The following is an 18,000-nucleotide window of genomic DNA, read 5'->3' as shown; positions in this document are numbered from 1 at the left end:
TTCACACAAACAATTCCAGAGAGAAAACCAATTCATACCCAGGTTTATCTTACATCTAGTGCCACACTATTGAAAGTGTTTAAAAACGTATGCGTTAGCTTATTCTTTCTGGGCTTGTTTTTTTTTTTTTTTTTTTTTTTTTTCAAAATGGATTTTCAAAATGGTCCCTGATTGTAACTACTGGGCCAAACAATTATAATTCAGGCAACTGGCAATTGTAATCCTACATTCACACCCACTTCACGCAACAACTGGCCTGCAGTGCGAAGTGAGAACGTAAGCAGGGACTGATCCTTCTCTATGTAGCTCTCTTTTTTCATTCTTTACACAACTATTCCTGTCAATTTTGATGCGAACAGCCGAGGGTCAAAACTATGAATGCCTTCCAGGAGAGACGGTCTGAAAACGCGCGCCGTTATGCCCATATTTAATGATTAACACATCTCACTCTTTCAAGGAGGGCCGGCTTTTCACTGGGCCATCAAGTGTGGCCGTTCACAGCAGATTTAAAAACTTTTGGCTTCAGATGTGGTCAGAAAACACGTCGTACGAACTACTTCTTTTCAAGCACAATCCAGCCGTTAATCTCACACATCACTGGAAAAATGAAGCCAGTCTCCACTGTGATTCTGATTGCTCTGCAGCATTCAAAGGTGTCAGACAAAGGCTTTAAAGACTGAAACAGGAACTCACCTGAGTTTGAGTCAGGAAAGGAAAGGTAGCAGATGCTTGTTTTCTGAAAGAAAACAGCAAAAAGATAGATTTTGTTTTCGTTGTGCTCTTTATCATCACATCTCAGGTTGGTTCAGTTATTAAGAAACCCAACATTGACACACGACAAACAGCAGGAGATCAATGTCTGTCATTACAATGAAAAAACAAAAACAAATATTAGAAATAATCTGCCAAACTCTACCCCACTTTTACAACTCAGATCTTACAGGATTTAGTAAACTTGCCCATCAACATGTGATGACATTATTTACATAATTATAAATATATCAAAAAAATGAACGCTGCTTTCATCAAGTCATTTTGACTCACCTCTTTCTCTGAGAGTTTGGAATGATGAGGATAAATGACCTGGAAGACAGAAGAACAGAGTTACCACACAGCAGGAGCTCATCAAGCCACATCTGAAAACTTAGTTCAGCTTCTGTGAAACGAAACATCAGCACTCTTTCAACACAGGTTTTTCTACCAACATTTGTTCGTCCCTTCAATCAGTCACTGGATCCATTACTTTCTGTAACTACTATCTGTCATTCTACTGCACTGGATTGTGTTAGAGTTTGCAGTCTCTATACTACAATTGGCCAAACATTTAAATTATGTTATATTTTGTTAAAGCGTGTGTTATTTAATCACGTAAAACAAATTTTACCTTTATTTTTCAGTATAACGATACAGTATGTATATAATTTGTAATATAAATTGATTTTACTTGATTAGTGAATTGTAAATTTTGGCATTAAATACATATTTATGTAATATTATGTCTACTGCAAAATATTGTCCGTGGCACTGAATATTTAATTTGTTATTTACTCAAAGTTCAAATGTAATATTAATATTAACTGATTTAAATCAAAATTTTGTCAATTTTAGACTGTATAATATGGAAGAAATATTCTTGTATTTAGACAACACTGAATATTGAAAAATCTGTTTGTTTGTCTTTTTTGTTAAATTAAAAAGGGGTTTGGTTGAAAAACATATTTATATGCATCAAATTAAGGTGTGCCAAAAAAAAAAGATCATTCTGTCCTCAGTACCAAAAGTCAGATATTGTAATGCAGTGCCTTACTACCAAGCATTAATAATAGCCTGTCCTAACTCTGTTATGATTGTGAATCTCTTTAGGCTGTGGAGTGTTGGTCTAGAAAAACGGTATATTTTTAAATGTTCCCCATGGGATCTGGTTACTTGTGATCTAAATCAGTAAAATTACAAAATAACAGTCTTTTGTGTGTGTTGCTTCGTTTCTTAGAGGAAGTGAAACAAAGTATTGCAGGAATTACAACTCCAGTGAAGGAAACACACACACACACACACACACACACACACACACACACACACACACACACACACACACACACACACAAACACACAAACAAACAAACACTTAAACTTGGCTACAATAATCAATATAATAACTCGCTATCCTGCAAAGTAAAAAGTAAAAATATTCTGCTGTGTTTGTAGCATTTGTATGTAAAAATGCCAGCACTATCGACCAAGGAACAACCAAAGGAACAGCTCCATGGAGAGCTTTGTGCGATCCAGTTCAGGAAATAGTCTGAGCCATGCATAACTTGGACATTTTAGCCACAGTGCAGGGGAGTTTTGTATGACCAAGCTTTCCCCGGTGGCCACTTCTGCCTCACCTCCACCGCCTGTCCCAGCTCCAGGTCGAAGCCGACCACACAGATGCAGTGCAGCCAGGTGGAGAAGCGGTCCCAGGGCAGGAGGAGAGCCTCCTCTGGCTCCTCGTCGCCACCGGGCCCGGGGGTGAGCGTTATCTCCTCTGCCGGGGAGATGCTACTAGCGTCCTGGTCGTCCAGATCCTCCGGCTCTTCGACCTGCTCCCCCAGCTCCTCCGGGCCTTGAAGAGCCATGACGACGGCCCGACACAGACACTGAGATTCTCCGGGTTAACGGTTAACGGTTTTCTAAATAAGTTTACTGTTATTTCTATGTAGGGTCCCTCGGATAACAACAACAGAATCAGCGGTACAGAAAGTAGCCACTCGGCTAGCAATTAGCATAGCAGCAGGAATGTACGTCATGATGATGAACGTGCAACGTCGTCACGTAAGGACGTCAATTGCACCGTTGTATTTAAGTGAAGAGACAACTCCGTTCGACAGACTGATGAAAAGTTGTGAAGTGATTAAAAAAAGAAAGAAAATACTCATGGTAAATGAAAATTATGTCCTACTAAGTCGATCTTTTTACTATTGCTGTCATAATTATAATATATTAAGTCAAACTTTTGACTTAAAAAGGTCAAATAATGATGGGATAGTCAGAATTTTGACTTCTTAAGTTAAAGTAAAGAGATAATAAGCCAATAGTAAAATTATAGTAATCATAATTTTAACTTTCCTAAACAAAATGATGAAATATGTAGTCATAATGTTATTATGAGATACTAGATCATAATTTTAAGCTAGTCAATCAAAATGTAGACTTTCTTAATAAAAATGAGATATGTAGTGAGAAATGTTTCTATAATAAATCAATATTTTTGCTTTCCTAGTCAAAATTATTAGATATGTAGTGATACTTTTGAGATAATAAAAAATTAAATTTATAAATTACCCCCAAAAAATTCACCTTTTATATGCTCAGTAAATAAAATAATTTTTACTCAGGTTTAAATTCTATCTTATCACATATGTATGGATTTTGCTCAGCTTAGACTCCTTTCACTGAAGAAGCTTGTGAGAGGCTCTTGAAAGCACTGAAAAAAGCTAGTGAGTTGACTTTCTTTTAATATTTTTTCATTTTATTTTTTTGTTTTAACTACATTTCATCAGAACCATAAACAAGAATTAATGAGAAAATATGAAGCTTTTACTGGCAAATTTGCTGCACTTTTTAGGTGGAGTTAGAATTTTTAAAGCTGTATTTATTGTGAAATATCCTTGTGTTTCATTGCAAATTGTTTGGGCCCAAACGATTGTCATTTTTAAAGTTATTCAGTATTTATAGCTGCTTCTGGAAACAACATCAGGCTGTTTTGCTGGATCTGTTCTCCTTCACATTATCAGCACTGAGTATGACTCACATCACTGAATGAATTACTTCTTTAATTACAGCCCAGCTCTCAGTCGGAATCATGAACAGGGCAGTAAATTAGATTATTTTATTGTGAAGCCTCATTTTCAAAGATGACAACAACGGTTGCCATGCTTCTTCGCATAAACAAACATAAGGTCAAAAGCACATAAGAAAACACAAAAGACCTCTAATCCATAACCAGCCTCACGTTCCCCTTATCTACCCCATCCCCACCCTCTCCCCCACCCCAGACTCCAGTTGAGGTTCAGTTCCTCCTGCGAGACGAGAGACTGTCCCATTGAGAGACTATCCCATACTAATTTTCTCAAAATCTTTTAACTTGTCTTTAATTTAATTTAGATATCCCCGGAATGATTAAAACTGGGTCTGGTTTTATCTGAACATTCAGTATCTGACAAAAAAGTGAAGATATCAGCCCAGGAACATATTTTTGGACAAAAAATGTAGCTGTTAATTACCTTCCTCTGAGCTGCATTTTTCACACAAAGGAGAGACCTCTAATGAGGCAGTAAATCAGCTTTATCTAAATCCTTTAATAGCTCCATCACTGAGGAAGCAGATGGATGAAACAGAGTGGGGTTGCTCACAGACAGTGGGGGTTGGCCCAAGTGGTGACACAAATCCACCTTATTACAGGTAAGCAGATAGAAAAGAAGCATGCTTACATTGTCTGAGTGTACGAATCAATCAGAAATGTAACTAATATATGCAAAATAACTAACACTGTATTTCAGTAATATAACACTAAATATAATACAACTACTACTAAACTAATTCCATATGTTATCATTATGTTCTTTTTGGTTTATGCTGGTTTTAAGAGAAACAATACTTAGATTAGAAGGCCAATGTCAAAAACATACACCAGACTTCATGGAAAAGAATTCAAATTCATAGTAAATGATCCGGATCTGCCCCAAAATTTAACGGGTGCTTCCCTGGCCCGTGCCCCATCCCTGCACCAAGTTTGGTGTAAATCAGTTCAGTACTTTTTCCTTAATCCTGCTGACAGATAAACAGACATGAGCAATAACATAACCTCCTTGGCGAAGGTAATAAAATAATTTATGCAGAAATCAATACATACTAAACAGATTAGCAAGTGACAATATAGTATCTATTCTGGGTTTTTGGATCATATCGCATGATCTTGAAAAGTGTTTTGATAAAGTGCGTTTTTAACGGAGCTCATCTTTTGCTGATGTGCTTGTTACCAACACAAAGCCTCTGTATGACTGGATCAAACTGGGCTAAGAAGCTAAGCACAGTAAGATGCTGTTAAACCTCAAATAACAGTCAGACTTTTAGTACGGTGACAGCTGGTCCCTGGTCAGATGTATACCATGACCATGACCAAGACCCGGACCTGGACTAGGTTGCAGTAAAACTGCGAGACTTTATGATTCTGACAGAAAGACGACCAACCAACATCATATCATAAGACCGTCCAGGTCTGGTGTAGTTTACTAACAGTCTTTGTTAGCCCCTCAGCCAGTCCTTGTCTCGTCCTTCCTACTCCGGTATGTTTGGAACAGACGGATAATCAATCTGATCCCGAAGTGAATCCTGCATCAACCTTCAGGCTTCTCAGACCTCTAGCAGGACCACATACGCTTATGTACAAATATTTCAGTTTTCAGAGTACATGTTGTGTTCAAGGGGCTTGTCTACACATAAACTGTGATTATATTACACCAAACATCAGTGAGACAGAGTTGTGAACAATGTACAGTAGAAGGGACACAGAAAAGTAAAAGTAACATAGTAGAACAAAGGAGGGTTTAAAAGAATAGGTCAACATTTTGGGAAATATGTTTATAATTGTATTGGATGAGAAGATTGAAACTTTCATATTTGTATGGTAAATATGAAGCTACAGACATGAGCTGTTTCCCCCTGTTTTTATTCTTTATGCTAAGCTAGGCTAAAAGTCTACTGGCTCCAGCTTCATATTTAACCAATAATATTTAACTAATTTAATAATATCAGATTTTGTATGTAGATATGAGAGTGGCATTGTGGTATAACTGTTCATCTAACTATTCCTTTAAATGTTTGGAAAAATTGGAAAATGACTGTGGTAATATCAGTAAATCCTACTGATACCAAACATAAAGTCAAATCATAGCAAAAATATGAAACAAAAAATAATAACAGAAATTTAAAATACAAATAAAGTGCTGTTACTAGCAGTTACAAACTATACACATAGCCCTATAACAAATTAGAGCATTTAAATATGCTATTATTCTTTAGAATTCTGTCAAAGATTCTCAATCAGGGATTTATTTTAGGAGGACTGAGAAATTACCAAAGAAGAAAAAAATGTAAAGATTGAATTGCAGATTTAAATATTTAAATGCATGTTGCAGGTGGAGATTTTTCTGCTTTCAGTTTTTAGGTGAATTTATTTTATCTTCTGTTTAAGTCTCTCTGTCTTTCTTTCTTTTATGTCCTAACTTTCTGACTCTCTTACTTTTTCATGAATAAAAAGTCACCACAGTTTGCACGGCAGTCCAGTCCACTACCAAACAACGTAGCCTATACTCAAACATGGGGACCATTGTTTTTTTACTCTGCTACACCTAGTAATAGATATGTTAAAACTCAAATAAAAATTATTTCAAAAGTAAATTTGTACAAGTATTAAAAATGTACAATTGTGAATACTATTATAAAAACTTTCCTTTATTTTAAAAGCAATATTCACCCAATCTCTTTTAAAACGAACTTTACAGACAACTGTGCCTTATGATGAATGGGAAAAGCACAAAACCTTGCAGAGAGATATAGTCTCATCTAAACTGTGGGAACAGTTTTCCAAATGGGGGCGCTATAGCAACCATTTGAATCTTAAAACCTGTAATGGCTGTTTCAAATGTAATAATCAGTCAGTGGATAATGAACTAAAACTTTTAGATAACTTTTTATCCCTTCCTGCCTAGTTTAATAGACTGGTCACAGTTCAGGTCCTTAGAGCTATAATAATAATAATAATAATCATTAATATTATTGTTTGTTTATTTGCTTCAAAATCTTACCAAACATTTTTGGATTGTGAAGGTTGAGAACAGTTTGCATAGATGGAAAAAACTGAAAACATTAAGATTTAATTATTAATGCTTTTTTCCATCATTTCTCCTGTTAAGTGATGACTGAATTAAAGAAAATGAGCAGCAGTAATGCCTTGTGGTGTTTCACCCCCCCCCCCCTACTCAACTATTCTATTGTCTCATCCAGCATTGATTTGGTCTCAGCTGTCGGATCACCAGAACACAGCAGGGACATTTCTGGAGCCATAAGCAGAATTTGATCTCCCCTCACGTCACCCCACCCCATCTTGCTGTCCCAGTCTGTAGGGCAAGTCACCATGGTACTGATTGTCATTCTGCGGTCAATATACCGCAAGTGATACTGCGAAGTTGCAGTGGTGGTATTAAGACTATTACTCTGCTGAAACGTACTGCAACACAACAACAGGTAGGTGATAGATAGGAAACCATTTTAAACATACATTCCCCGCAACTCCCCAAATGAACTTTATTTAGAAAAATCACACTAATATTCCTGTAATATTATAGTACTGCTTTTACATCTGTAATACATCTAAACGTTTCATATATTGAAATACAAACTTTGCATCTTCGTTGCTCTAAGAAAAGCTAAAGTGTCATGCGTCTTCTGTTACTGGTTGATCATCATAAAGGCCTAATTTCTCTGATTAAATTGTGGTCATTCTTTATATTGTTGACATCTATATAGATGTCTAATATAGATCTCCCAATATATATTTTCATTTACTAAATTAAGGCTATTGTATGATATTTTTCCCTTAATACATGCCCTCCATATCAGCTACATTTTTATCTTCATAATACCATCTTTTATCCAAAATATATATTTTTAAATATTTATGGCAGACTGAAAAGGACAGCATTAAACACACTCAGATGAGTTTAATTTCCAATTGTCCAGGTAGGGCTACATGTACAGCCTACTGTAAAACTTAATTTCCACTAGGAGAAGAAAAAAAGTAGATGTAACTGAATGAACAACAAAAATAAAAATACAGAGAGAGATATTAGGTATAAATGACGATTTATTAAATGATTGATTACTTTTAAGTCAAAACATAAAATAAGAAAAAGTGTAGTAAGTGTTATCATTTTGACTTAGAAAGTCTACATTGGGGTTTAAAGTAATCACTTTTACTTAATATCTCGAAATCTTGATTTAGTAAGTCAACATTATGAGACAGAATTTTGAGCAGGGATAGATTAACAACTGCCTCTCAGGAGTTTATGCCATAACATCTGGGTCTGAATAATTTGGCTTATTTAATTTTTTTTCAGAAACTTGCCCCACTGCAAATTATAAAATGTTGAGTTTAGGTAAACTGTAAATCCATTAACAAAATTGTTGCCAGTTTTTAATTTTACTTAAAATGATTAATTAACTAATCATTTAAGCTCTGGGGTACTGGTTGGAAATAATGAAACTACCATGTACGGCGGGGGTCAACAGGGGCCCAACATGATTTTGACTTATAATTTTATAATAATAATAATAATAGCAATTATTATTATCATTTAATTATTATTCCCGACTTTTACGTTCGTTTCAAAACACAAATTAACCGCATATATTTTCATCCAAAATTAATATTATTTTTTGTTGTTGTTTTTTTTTTAATTTAAGAGCCAGCCATTTTTAATAATGTGATCGGTGAGTGGAGTTGATGTGACTCGGGCAGTGAACGCACCACGCCTGTCTGCTCTCTAGTTAAAGTATGGCGGCCGGGTCTTGCGGAGGAGGATAACTTCTTCTAGATTCCTTCCAGAAAACTGTAGGAAGGCGACGGCTATAACTCTAAACCGCCACGGCAAACACGACCTGGACTGAGATAGACGACGACAGTGCAACTTGTGGCTTGAATCGAGCCATTTTCCTGGATGATAATCGGGTTGGTGTGATGCGTGAGGACCTGCAGTCAAGAAACTCCCCTGATTTTTTTCCGCGTCTGTTTTTGCCGACTGTCAGTTAGCCGGCTATCTGTTCGGTAGCTCACCAGCTTCATGCTAACGGTCGCTTGTAGTGCTCCGCAGTAGCCAAACGACGAGCTAGCTTGCTGCTTATATTTGCTCCAGGAGACAGGGATGGCATTTCGCCTCCATTCGGTAAGCGAACTGGTTGAGAAGGGTGGGGAGAAAACATTTGAGGACCTGGATGATAACTTTATCAGCACTCATTAGCCTAGCCTAGCCTAGCCTAGCTTAGCCTAGCTTGGTGGTTCAACGCCAGAAAACGTTGGCCGACAGTTAGCGCTTCGCCTGTCCGCTAGCGAGCTAGCCAATTAGCATTTTAGTTGCACAAGAAGACCCGCTAATCCCCAGTTCATCCCGTCTGAGTGTTTTGAAGCTTCTGCACTAACTAATTCAGAGGAACAGTGGGGACTGAACTGCTTTAGTTGGCGAACCTTAAATTGACCGTTAATGGGCTATAACTCAGGGGTGTTTTGGCTTTCAGTCGTTCTTGCTAGGTATCGTTAGCGATTTTATAGGTGTTCTCTGGAGGGAGTGGTAATGTTAGGTAGCTAGCTAGGGTTCCCTGTATCAGGGCAACAAGGTCACTCACATTATGTCAGGTTTTAAATGACGAATAGATTACAAATGACACATTACTGAACGCCAAACGTGTGTGAACCGATTGGCGTGCGGCACATTGGGGTGTGTGCCTGTTGTTAGCTTGCTGCAAGACAAGACTTAACACAGCTAGAAAGCGCGCATCAATTTGGTTAACTGCTCAAGATAGGCATCAGATATAGTTTCTTTGACTGATTAGGCATTTGATCAGTAGTCACAGGTATTGGTGTGAGCTGTTGATATCTTGGGGGACCTAAAGATCAAGTCTGTGGTGGCTGACTGGCTTCCTTGCCCGATTCAGTGCTGGAAGAGTTTGATGGACGTGGAAGGCTGTTTGCCAGACTGTCAGTGCTATACTCAGTCATGTATGTCTTGACACATGGCACCCTGGTATGTACGTAGTGCCTGCTGTCAGATATAAGTGTCGTTATGTAGCTTTGGTGGTCAGCGAAGGGAATGTCTTGTCTTTTTTATTCCTGTTGGTTTGTTTTTTATTTTCATTTTTTTTCAAACACAGGAGAGTCTTGTTGAAACAAAGTGGGAAAGCGGTGCAGCCCGGGCTGTGTACAGTGGACAATGTTTATTAGTTAGTGCCTAGAAGCTTAGAGGACTAACAATTCTGCCTACACGTAGGCCACAGATATTGTAGATTATTCACTGGGGATTGCAACAGAAGCCTGCCACTCTGGATCAAGAAAACTTGTCCCTCGTGTCTGGTTGGAGTAACACTCTCAAGCCAAAATCAATGCCTTCAGCACTGGCCGTGTTTGCCTGCCGACCCAACTCGCATCCATTCCAGGAGCGGCATGTGTACCTGGATGAGCCAGTCAAGATTGGCAGGTCGGTGGCTCGGTGTCGCCCGGCCCAGAACAATGCCACCTTCGACTGCAAGGTGCTATCCAGGAATCATGCCCTGGTTTGGTTCGACCACAAGACTGGCAAGGTAAGAGAAGATGATAAAGACAAGCTGACTTTGATTACTGTGGTTTCCTTACAGGATTTGCTTTCCTCCAGGATTTCAGATGAACTGGGATGAAAGCTATGCACATTTTCCCATAAATATGTTTTGTCTTTTGATGAAAACTCAGAATTGAATACTTGAGGCCCAGTATCCAAAATTCTTGAGCAGGAAAGCCTCTATGATAGCCTCAAGGACTGTAACTTCACAAACAGCCACCTCGAAATGATTCTAAATCATATTTAAATTACCAGTGCTGTCAAAAACACACACATACTATTTTACATAACACCCTGGAGCAAGACTTTCTCCCGAGTGTGAACTCAGACCTGAACAGATTCAGTTTGTTTTAGGGTGCATTCACATTATGCAAGTTTAAAGAGAAACGTCAATCTCAGGAGTGTCGCTTTCTGTGGACATATCCAACACTGTACTTGGAAAGTAGCACATAATCCCAGTTGAGCACAGGAAATGTTCCAAAAACTCCAGGGACTATGGGTAAAAAGACACAGATGCTGTTCCTCAAGCTAGGGAAGCTGAAAAGGAGCAAAACAAAATGAAGTCTGGATCAGACCTGGATTTATGTTGCACCCTCTGCCAAAATATCTATCCTGCTTGAAGAGGGTCCACCAAAACCCTGCCCAATTAACAAGCTAAGTGTGTGTCATATGACTTCTGTGTAAAAACTGTCTCAAAGAATGAAATACAACAAATACTTGGCCCTTCCCAACCATGTCAAGGTAAACTGGAACTTTCCATACCTGGAGCCATTCAGAACGTGTTTAGGTTATGATCCTGGCTCTTTTTTTCCATTTCCACTCTACTTTAACAACCCTGAAGGTTAGAATGTATGTCATAATAATAATGAGCTATTCTAAAACCAATTTGGGTTGTCTGCTAGGGACATTTTCACAGATTTTAAAGACAAAGATCCACTCAACAAATATTAACTTTAATTTTGTTATTGGTAATTTGCCTACCTTGTTTCAAATACAGGGCATATGTTGTTATTTGCCCTGGTTGATAAAACATGTCTTTTTCATCTCCACCTTTTCATTTCACAAATAACTTGAAATCAAAAATGTACTTTTTTGGAACATTAAAGGCAAAAGTGTTATGTGCTTAAACAACAAATCGAAGCCTCACAAATAGAGAGAAGTCACATTTGAGAAGCTGCTTCCAGCTAATGTTCAGCATTTTTGCCTCATAAATGAATATCTAAATAGGAGAAAAGTTATCAGCACTAGTACCTCCTTTAAAAAAAAAATAAAAAAAATACAGTTTGTCTCTTCTGAAATACCTAAGCAATTTCTATCATTAGGAAAGATGTGAGTGTTGATCACAAAACTGGATTTTCCTGTTCATATATTTATCTATGTGAACAAACACAACAGAGTAAATACTTTGTCAGAAAAGAGCTGCAGAGCTAATTTTCCAAACAGAGATTGAACTTAGTCCTGGACTTAACAAAATTCAGTGCAGATATCCAATGAGGAATGTCCTTAGTTTAGTCTAGGATTAGACTTTATCCTTGTCTGGGAAACCAAACTGTTATTTCTTTAAAATCCACTGGTCTGAGGTCTGAAGCAGACAGATCAAATCTGTGTTTTGTAGCATCTGTCATTGTGTGGCTTCAGTTTGTCTTTAGTCTCTCTGTAGAACAGGTTGAACAGGCTGAGACAGCGATGGGATTACCGAGCTATGTGGCATGCAGGGACTTTGAAATACCCTGTGTGTTTGTGTGTGTGTGCACACAGCATAAGCTATTTATAACGACACCAGTAGCGTCATCCTTTCCTCTCTTCAGGGATAAATGGAGACACACATAGACTGACCAACATGCACATACCAACATACACTGATCTATTGGCACTTGTGATTCACCAATGTTTTGAAATGGATTAAACAGAGGATCAATTATTTTTGTTATTGATTTATCACCAGATGTTTTTATGGCTCAGAAAAGGGCTGTGCTGGTACTTTGTTGAGCTGATTAGCAGAGTCAATTGACTTTCAGTATAACGAACTTGATCACTGACAAGTTTTAAACAATTGGCAGTGCTGAAGTAGTTTGGTCGTATAAGACAGACTTCACCGGTGTTGAATGAATTACAGTAAGCACTCTATTTAGCCAAATGCAAGAGAATTTAAGAACACCTTTTTTGGATAAAGAGTTTTTCAAGATATGAAAGACTTCACAAGGTGGGCAGACAACAACTACTAAATTAACTGTTACATTTAAATTAAGATACAGTGAATCTGGGTGCCCTGTGACTGAGGGGTTAAGGCACCAGCAATGAACTGCAGTATCCCTGGTTCAAGTCTGGCCGGGGACTTTTGTTGCATGTCATTCCCCATCTCTTTCTCCCCACTTATTTCCTGCCATCTCTCTGCAGTCATCTGTGTAATAAAGGCATAAATTTCCCCAGAGTAATAATAATATAAAGAAACTGTGAATCAATAAAAAAAAAAAAAACAACAACAAAATAATCGCCTTTTTAAAATTGGACACAAATATAAAAACAACTTTACTGTATGGAAATACAGAAATTTAAGATAGGTCTGCAAGAACTACAAAATATTTTTTTAAAACTACTTGGATAGATGCTTGGTTGTTCACATATGAGCTGTGCTCCAATTATATACAACATACTAAACAAAGATTTATTTAAATTTTGTAGCTTTTTTAGTGATGTAAGACAATTGGGAAAATCTTCATCTACATCTTCTTCAGATGTATCTTGCAGCTTCTTGCTTCATCATACGTTAGGTTAGAAACTTAAGTCAGTCTTTTCATGGGTCACAAGACTTTAAACACTTCTGATTTATATTAGATTTCTGAAATATTTTATACTTTTTGAGGTATTGCAGTTTAATATTTGATGCTTTTTTTTTAGTCTTTTTCAGTGTGTGGTGTGTATTGCATTGCTTAATGTAGTAGCATTATGCTTCTCAGTATTTTTATTGTTGCAACACTGTCCACTGGTTTTTAGATTTTTCCCATTTGTGATTTTCTGTCTCCGTTAAATATTACATTGTAGGACAGTAATGTTCATCAACACGCCACTGAAAAATTGAGTATTTTTGTAAGGCATGCTGTCATTTCCAAGTAAAGCCCAACTGATACACTGGCAGACTGCTTGTCTTGGTTGATATTGGCTTATTGCAGGTGAATTGGCATCGGTGTAAACAGTTTGGTGTTAGAGAGTCTGTCTCAGACTTTTCATACTAAAACCACGTCCATGCGACAGAAGTAGCCCCTCTTTTAGGTACGAGCTCCTCATTTTGTCTTGGCCGGTCAGGTTCCTTCTCCCAGTCGGAATTACCCTGTTCATGTCATGTTCGCTCTCCTCCATGTTTGTTTGTGTTGCCTTCATGCAAATTGCCTGCCTGCATCAATGCCGTGTGGAGGAAGACAAAGCGTCGTCCAAATGATGAAAAAATGTTGCTGTGAAGAGTGTGACTTGCCACACGACAAAATAAACGATAGAGCATAATCAGAAATGATGGGCGTTTTTTACGTACAGACCTATTTATTGGTAATTAAATTCCAGTTAAGTTTACTGCACAGAATTTACCATCATACTGTTTCTGTCACGTTTGATTAAAAGTTACTGTTGAACTCTAAAATATGCTGCTGCATATCTTTATGGCAACTCTTTATATCAAATTTTAGTTTGTTTTTTTTTTTTTTTTGTATGTATATTTTAAATGGAACATTAGACGGTTTTACTGTTTATATATTGGTATTGGGTTTTTGAGGCCAATATTCTGTATGGTTCAGGCTCTGTTTACCTGTATATTTCATTTTTACTTTGTGAATTTACAGCCTACATAAAATATGGCCAGAATTTGTGTTCAATGTAAAAATGGGACACAAGATGAGTGCACAGAAATAGCAGTGCACGAATACAAAATACACTGCATTCAAATTATGGAATGGACACACACACACACACACACACAAGCATCTAGCACATAGACCTGGCTTGCGTAACCCATACCTCACAACTGTAGGTTCCTCTTGCAGTAAGATGTTTGTCACATGAGTCTGCAGTTTAAAATCGTTCAAAACCAGCCAACAGTTTCACTTTGCGCTAGTATAATATTGAAACAGAGTTTGATGCAAGTTTGTTGCTTTCATCTTAACTGTTCTGCATTGTGAGAGCAAGCGTACTGATTGGAATACCGCTCAGGAACCAAAAGCAGAAAAAGGTAAAATGTCATTGTAAACTGCTGTAAAATACTGCACATATTGACACTTTCTTAATATTGGCTATGGTCCTCAACAGTTTTCACCTCCATCTTGTCTGTGTGAGATAGTTGTTCACTGGAGAGAAACAGGTATGATCGGTCGAATCCTGTGATTGACGAACCAATCAGTCGGCTCAATGATCCAGCAGATTGCTTTATTATTGATGTTATCATTCTGTATGTCAGAGAAGGGTCTACTCCTACTGTCAGACTGGAAGAGACTACAAGGACTCCTCACTCTTTGATTCTGAGGGACTGAAAGCAAATGTTGTGTTTTAGATTACTGAAACATGTCATTTTTTTGGACTCTGTAGCTGCTGGAAAAATTACAACATGATGACATCATGACTTTTACATTTGGTCATTTTTATTGTTTTTCAGCCAGACTGAAATGGGATTAAGGATTGAGACCTGTAACACTGTGATTACACTGTACAGTGTTTTCCCCTAGGATGGAGTCCTAGCAGTGGAGGTGAAGTGCGAGCGAAATGGAAAGGGGAAATGTGTATTTTACATATGAGGTGTCTCAAGATTTAAGAAAATGCAACAATTACTGACTGAACAAAAATATGTCAGCAACTACCCATACTGTTTTGTCAAACTGTTAATTTACTTAAATATAATGACATTTTCAATGATAAAATAACTTAGATTTACAATATTTCTTTAAGGGAATCCTATCCCAATAATATGAACTAGTAATATCTCTGTGAAGGAATCTGACAGTTGTCTTTGAGATTGACAGCTTTCGCGCATCACGGTGGGCCTTTTAGGAAGGAGAAAACAATCAGTGCATGTGGAATACCCATATTCTTGTAACAAGAGGGATTTTCCAAATGTTGTAACGTTACTGTGTGATACTCACTTGAAGTTGCGATATCAAGTAAGCGAAAAGTTTCTTATTAATATGTTTTGCTCACAGGTTTGTGAATTGACCTGGAAATGAAGCATCCATAGTGCAAAATAATACAATGTTAGTTTCTAAAGAGATAAGACGGAGCCTTCTGCTCCCTCCTCTCCACCTCTCTCCTCCTCTCCTCTCCTTTCCTCATTTAAAAAAAAAAAAAAAAAAGGATCAGCAGCGGTGGACATATTACAGCATTGGTGTAACGCTGCTGTTTGGTGCATATAGAAGAAACACTGCTGCAGCCATCTGATGTCATGGCGTCCTGCTGGAACCGTTGCCTTGACACTGACTACTGTGAAGGACGGATGAACTAATTGACACAGAGCGCAGCTGGTTGGACGAATATCTGAAGGGCTCTTCGATAGAAAATAAAGAAGTGTGTTCTTGTTTAAGCAGCAGCCATCATGGGAAAGTCAGCTCAGACCCAGCTGCTTGTTTCTTAACATTGGAGGTCATGGGACCTCAACTTGGGAACCACTGTGCTGAAGGAGCTGAGAGACCAGCCAGTCAGACAACCTGCAGTCCAGTTAGAGGACCAGTCAGACAGTTTTCTAAGGAAAATACCCCGACAGTGAGATGAGAGGCCAGTGCTGTGTCATTTACAGCTGCTTGCTTCTTCCTTCAAGCACCATTGAAGTTTGTTTAGATTCCATGAAAACAAGACAAAAACTATATAAGCATGCCAGCAGCCCAAAATGTTGCAGATATTGAATGTAAATTATTTCTTCACACCCTTAAGTTTGTTTTGGATAACATTCTCAACATGGAGACGTAAAATACAAAGTACTTCTCCCTCAAACTTTCCCCAAACATGCACATGTGCTCTCTGATTATAATTAGGGCTGGGTATTGAATTTCAGTACTTTTATGGTATGGACTGTCAGTAGCACTGACACAAACTGTTGAAAACAAATCAAAGAGCCACATTGTTGTACTAGTTGACATTTTCCTCAAGTACCATTCACACACACGCTGTAGTTTATTTTGACCCAATCCCACATACGCTGTCCTGCTGCTGGAAATACTCACTAAAGCACCAAATGTATGTTAATACACTGCTGAAAATAGACCCCAACGAATGCACTGTTTCCTCCTAAATCCTCTTAAAACATGAAACTTGTGAACTATTTTGAATCCTCTTCCGAACTTAAAATGCCATCTAAGAAACATCATCGGACTTGAGACAGGATGGTTGTGTGGTTGTCATTGACTGTCATTAAAGCAACCAGCCTGTCAGTAAGCCACTCAGAAACCTCTAAACAGCCTGTCAGTCATTTGGTAGTGTGCTCAGGCAGCTACGGAGCAGATTAAACCAGATTTAGGACTCACAGTGGAGATCTCTGTAATACAACTTTATCACTTAGAGTTAGCCAGCCAGTCATTCATTCATCCAGTGAGTCTGTACACTGAACCTTAACACGTGCCAGTGGACTGGATCAGACTAGGTTTATCCTTCTAGCGGAAAAACTAGACATAGTTGTAGCAAGTTAGAACTACGTTTGGTAACTCTACATGCGTAGCCCTGACACTGAACATGTAAACAGTAAGAAGAATATCAGTTCATGTAAGTCAAATTTTCATATTCTGGTTTTGATGAAGCATGTGGTTGAGTTTTCCTTATACTAGCAGGTTATTAGCTGCAAGTTGGAAAAGTGAAATGTTGAATTGTCCAGCTACTTGCTTTTTTATAGTACTGTGCTAGCGAGCGTACATACTGCCGCGTCAGTCCTGCTGTGTTGCAGCTATATGTGATAAATTTGGAGCTAAATTTGTCTCCTCTTGGCCCGCATTTTTTCCTGTTGTCGGCCTACAGTCTGTGCTTCCATGCACCTCACATCAAGATCTGCAGTATATTTCTCTTCGGGCCAGCGTAATGTTTGGTCAGCTCTCTGTGCAGGAATTAAAGTTGAGAAGTGAAAAGAATGCAGGGGAAACCCAGACTGTAATGATAGTATGAATGAATGATAAAAGCATTATCAGTTTGAAACTTCAAGCTTGAACAGCTGTAAATACCAGTCAACAAGTAGAAGCCTGTACTGGGCTGAACATGGGGAATATCCCTCTTGCCGGATGATAAAAAATAAACCTACTCATTTTATTATTTACTTAAAGTGTTTTTGATACTTTATAAAGGCTCCATGGTCAGTTATGTACTGTATTTAGCTCTATGGCTGCTGCTAATTCGAAACATCTTTAAATCTTATTCAAATAACACTGCCTGTAAAGTTGCAAGTTCATTTTGAAAGCAACGGCTTCACCACTGTACATTCACACTGCACCTATTGTAAGATATTTCATAATTTAGTCTGTAGTGCTTAATCATACCCACACTTGAGCTGTGAATAATGCTTTTTGTTTGCACTTCTGGTTAGATACTAACTGCATTTCTTTGGCTTTGTACCTGTACTCTGCACAGTGGCATTAAAGTTGAA

At 37.9% G+C, this 18,000-nt stretch overlaps 2 protein-coding genes across 15 annotated transcripts in view; one reads left to right on the top strand and one right to left on the bottom strand.

The window, feature by feature from the left end:
• Nucleotides 1-2,794, bottom strand: part of dennd6aa (DENN/MADD domain containing 6Aa) — a 42,226-nt gene extending 39,432 nt beyond the window's left edge. For all 5 annotated transcript variants that reach the window (XR_005709793.1, XM_040158888.1, XM_040158890.1 and 2 more), the window contains exons 1-3: nucleotides 2,388-2,794; nucleotides 1,045-1,083; nucleotides 694-736 (exon numbers count right to left, since the gene is read on the bottom strand). Coding sequence is in view for 4 of the 5 variants with exons in the window: in XM_040158888.1 (XP_040014822.1) it covers nucleotides 694-736; nucleotides 1,045-1,083; nucleotides 2,388-2,618 (313 nt within the window). In the remaining variant the exon portion in view is untranslated. The remainder of the gene's footprint in view (nucleotides 1-693; nucleotides 737-1,044; nucleotides 1,084-2,387) is intronic.
• A 5,758-nt stretch (nucleotides 2,795-8,552) lies between these two features.
• slmapa (sarcolemma associated protein a) overlaps nucleotides 8,553-18,000 on the top strand; it is a 75,220-nt gene continuing 65,772 nt past the window's right edge. For 7 of the 10 annotated variants that reach the window (XM_040158553.1, XM_040158556.1, XM_040158549.1 and 4 more), the window contains exon 1: nucleotides 8,553-10,392. In XM_040158553.1, the coding sequence (XP_040014487.1) occupies nucleotides 10,195-10,392 (198 nt within the window). In that variant the 5' untranslated portion in view covers nucleotides 8,553-10,194. The remainder of the gene's footprint in view (nucleotides 10,393-18,000) is intronic. The other 3 variants (XM_040158548.1, XM_040158547.1, XM_040158555.1) reach the window with 3 other exon arrangements.

Source organism: Xiphias gladius, chromosome 21, assembly GCF_016859285.1.
Source record: "Xiphias gladius isolate SHS-SW01 ecotype Sanya breed wild chromosome 21, ASM1685928v1, whole genome shotgun sequence".
NCBI classification, from domain to species: Eukaryota; Metazoa; Chordata; class Actinopteri; order Istiophoriformes; family Xiphiidae; genus Xiphias; species Xiphias gladius.
The sequence above is the reverse complement of the archived record's forward strand: the minus strand, read 5'-3'. Positions and strand labels throughout refer to the sequence as shown.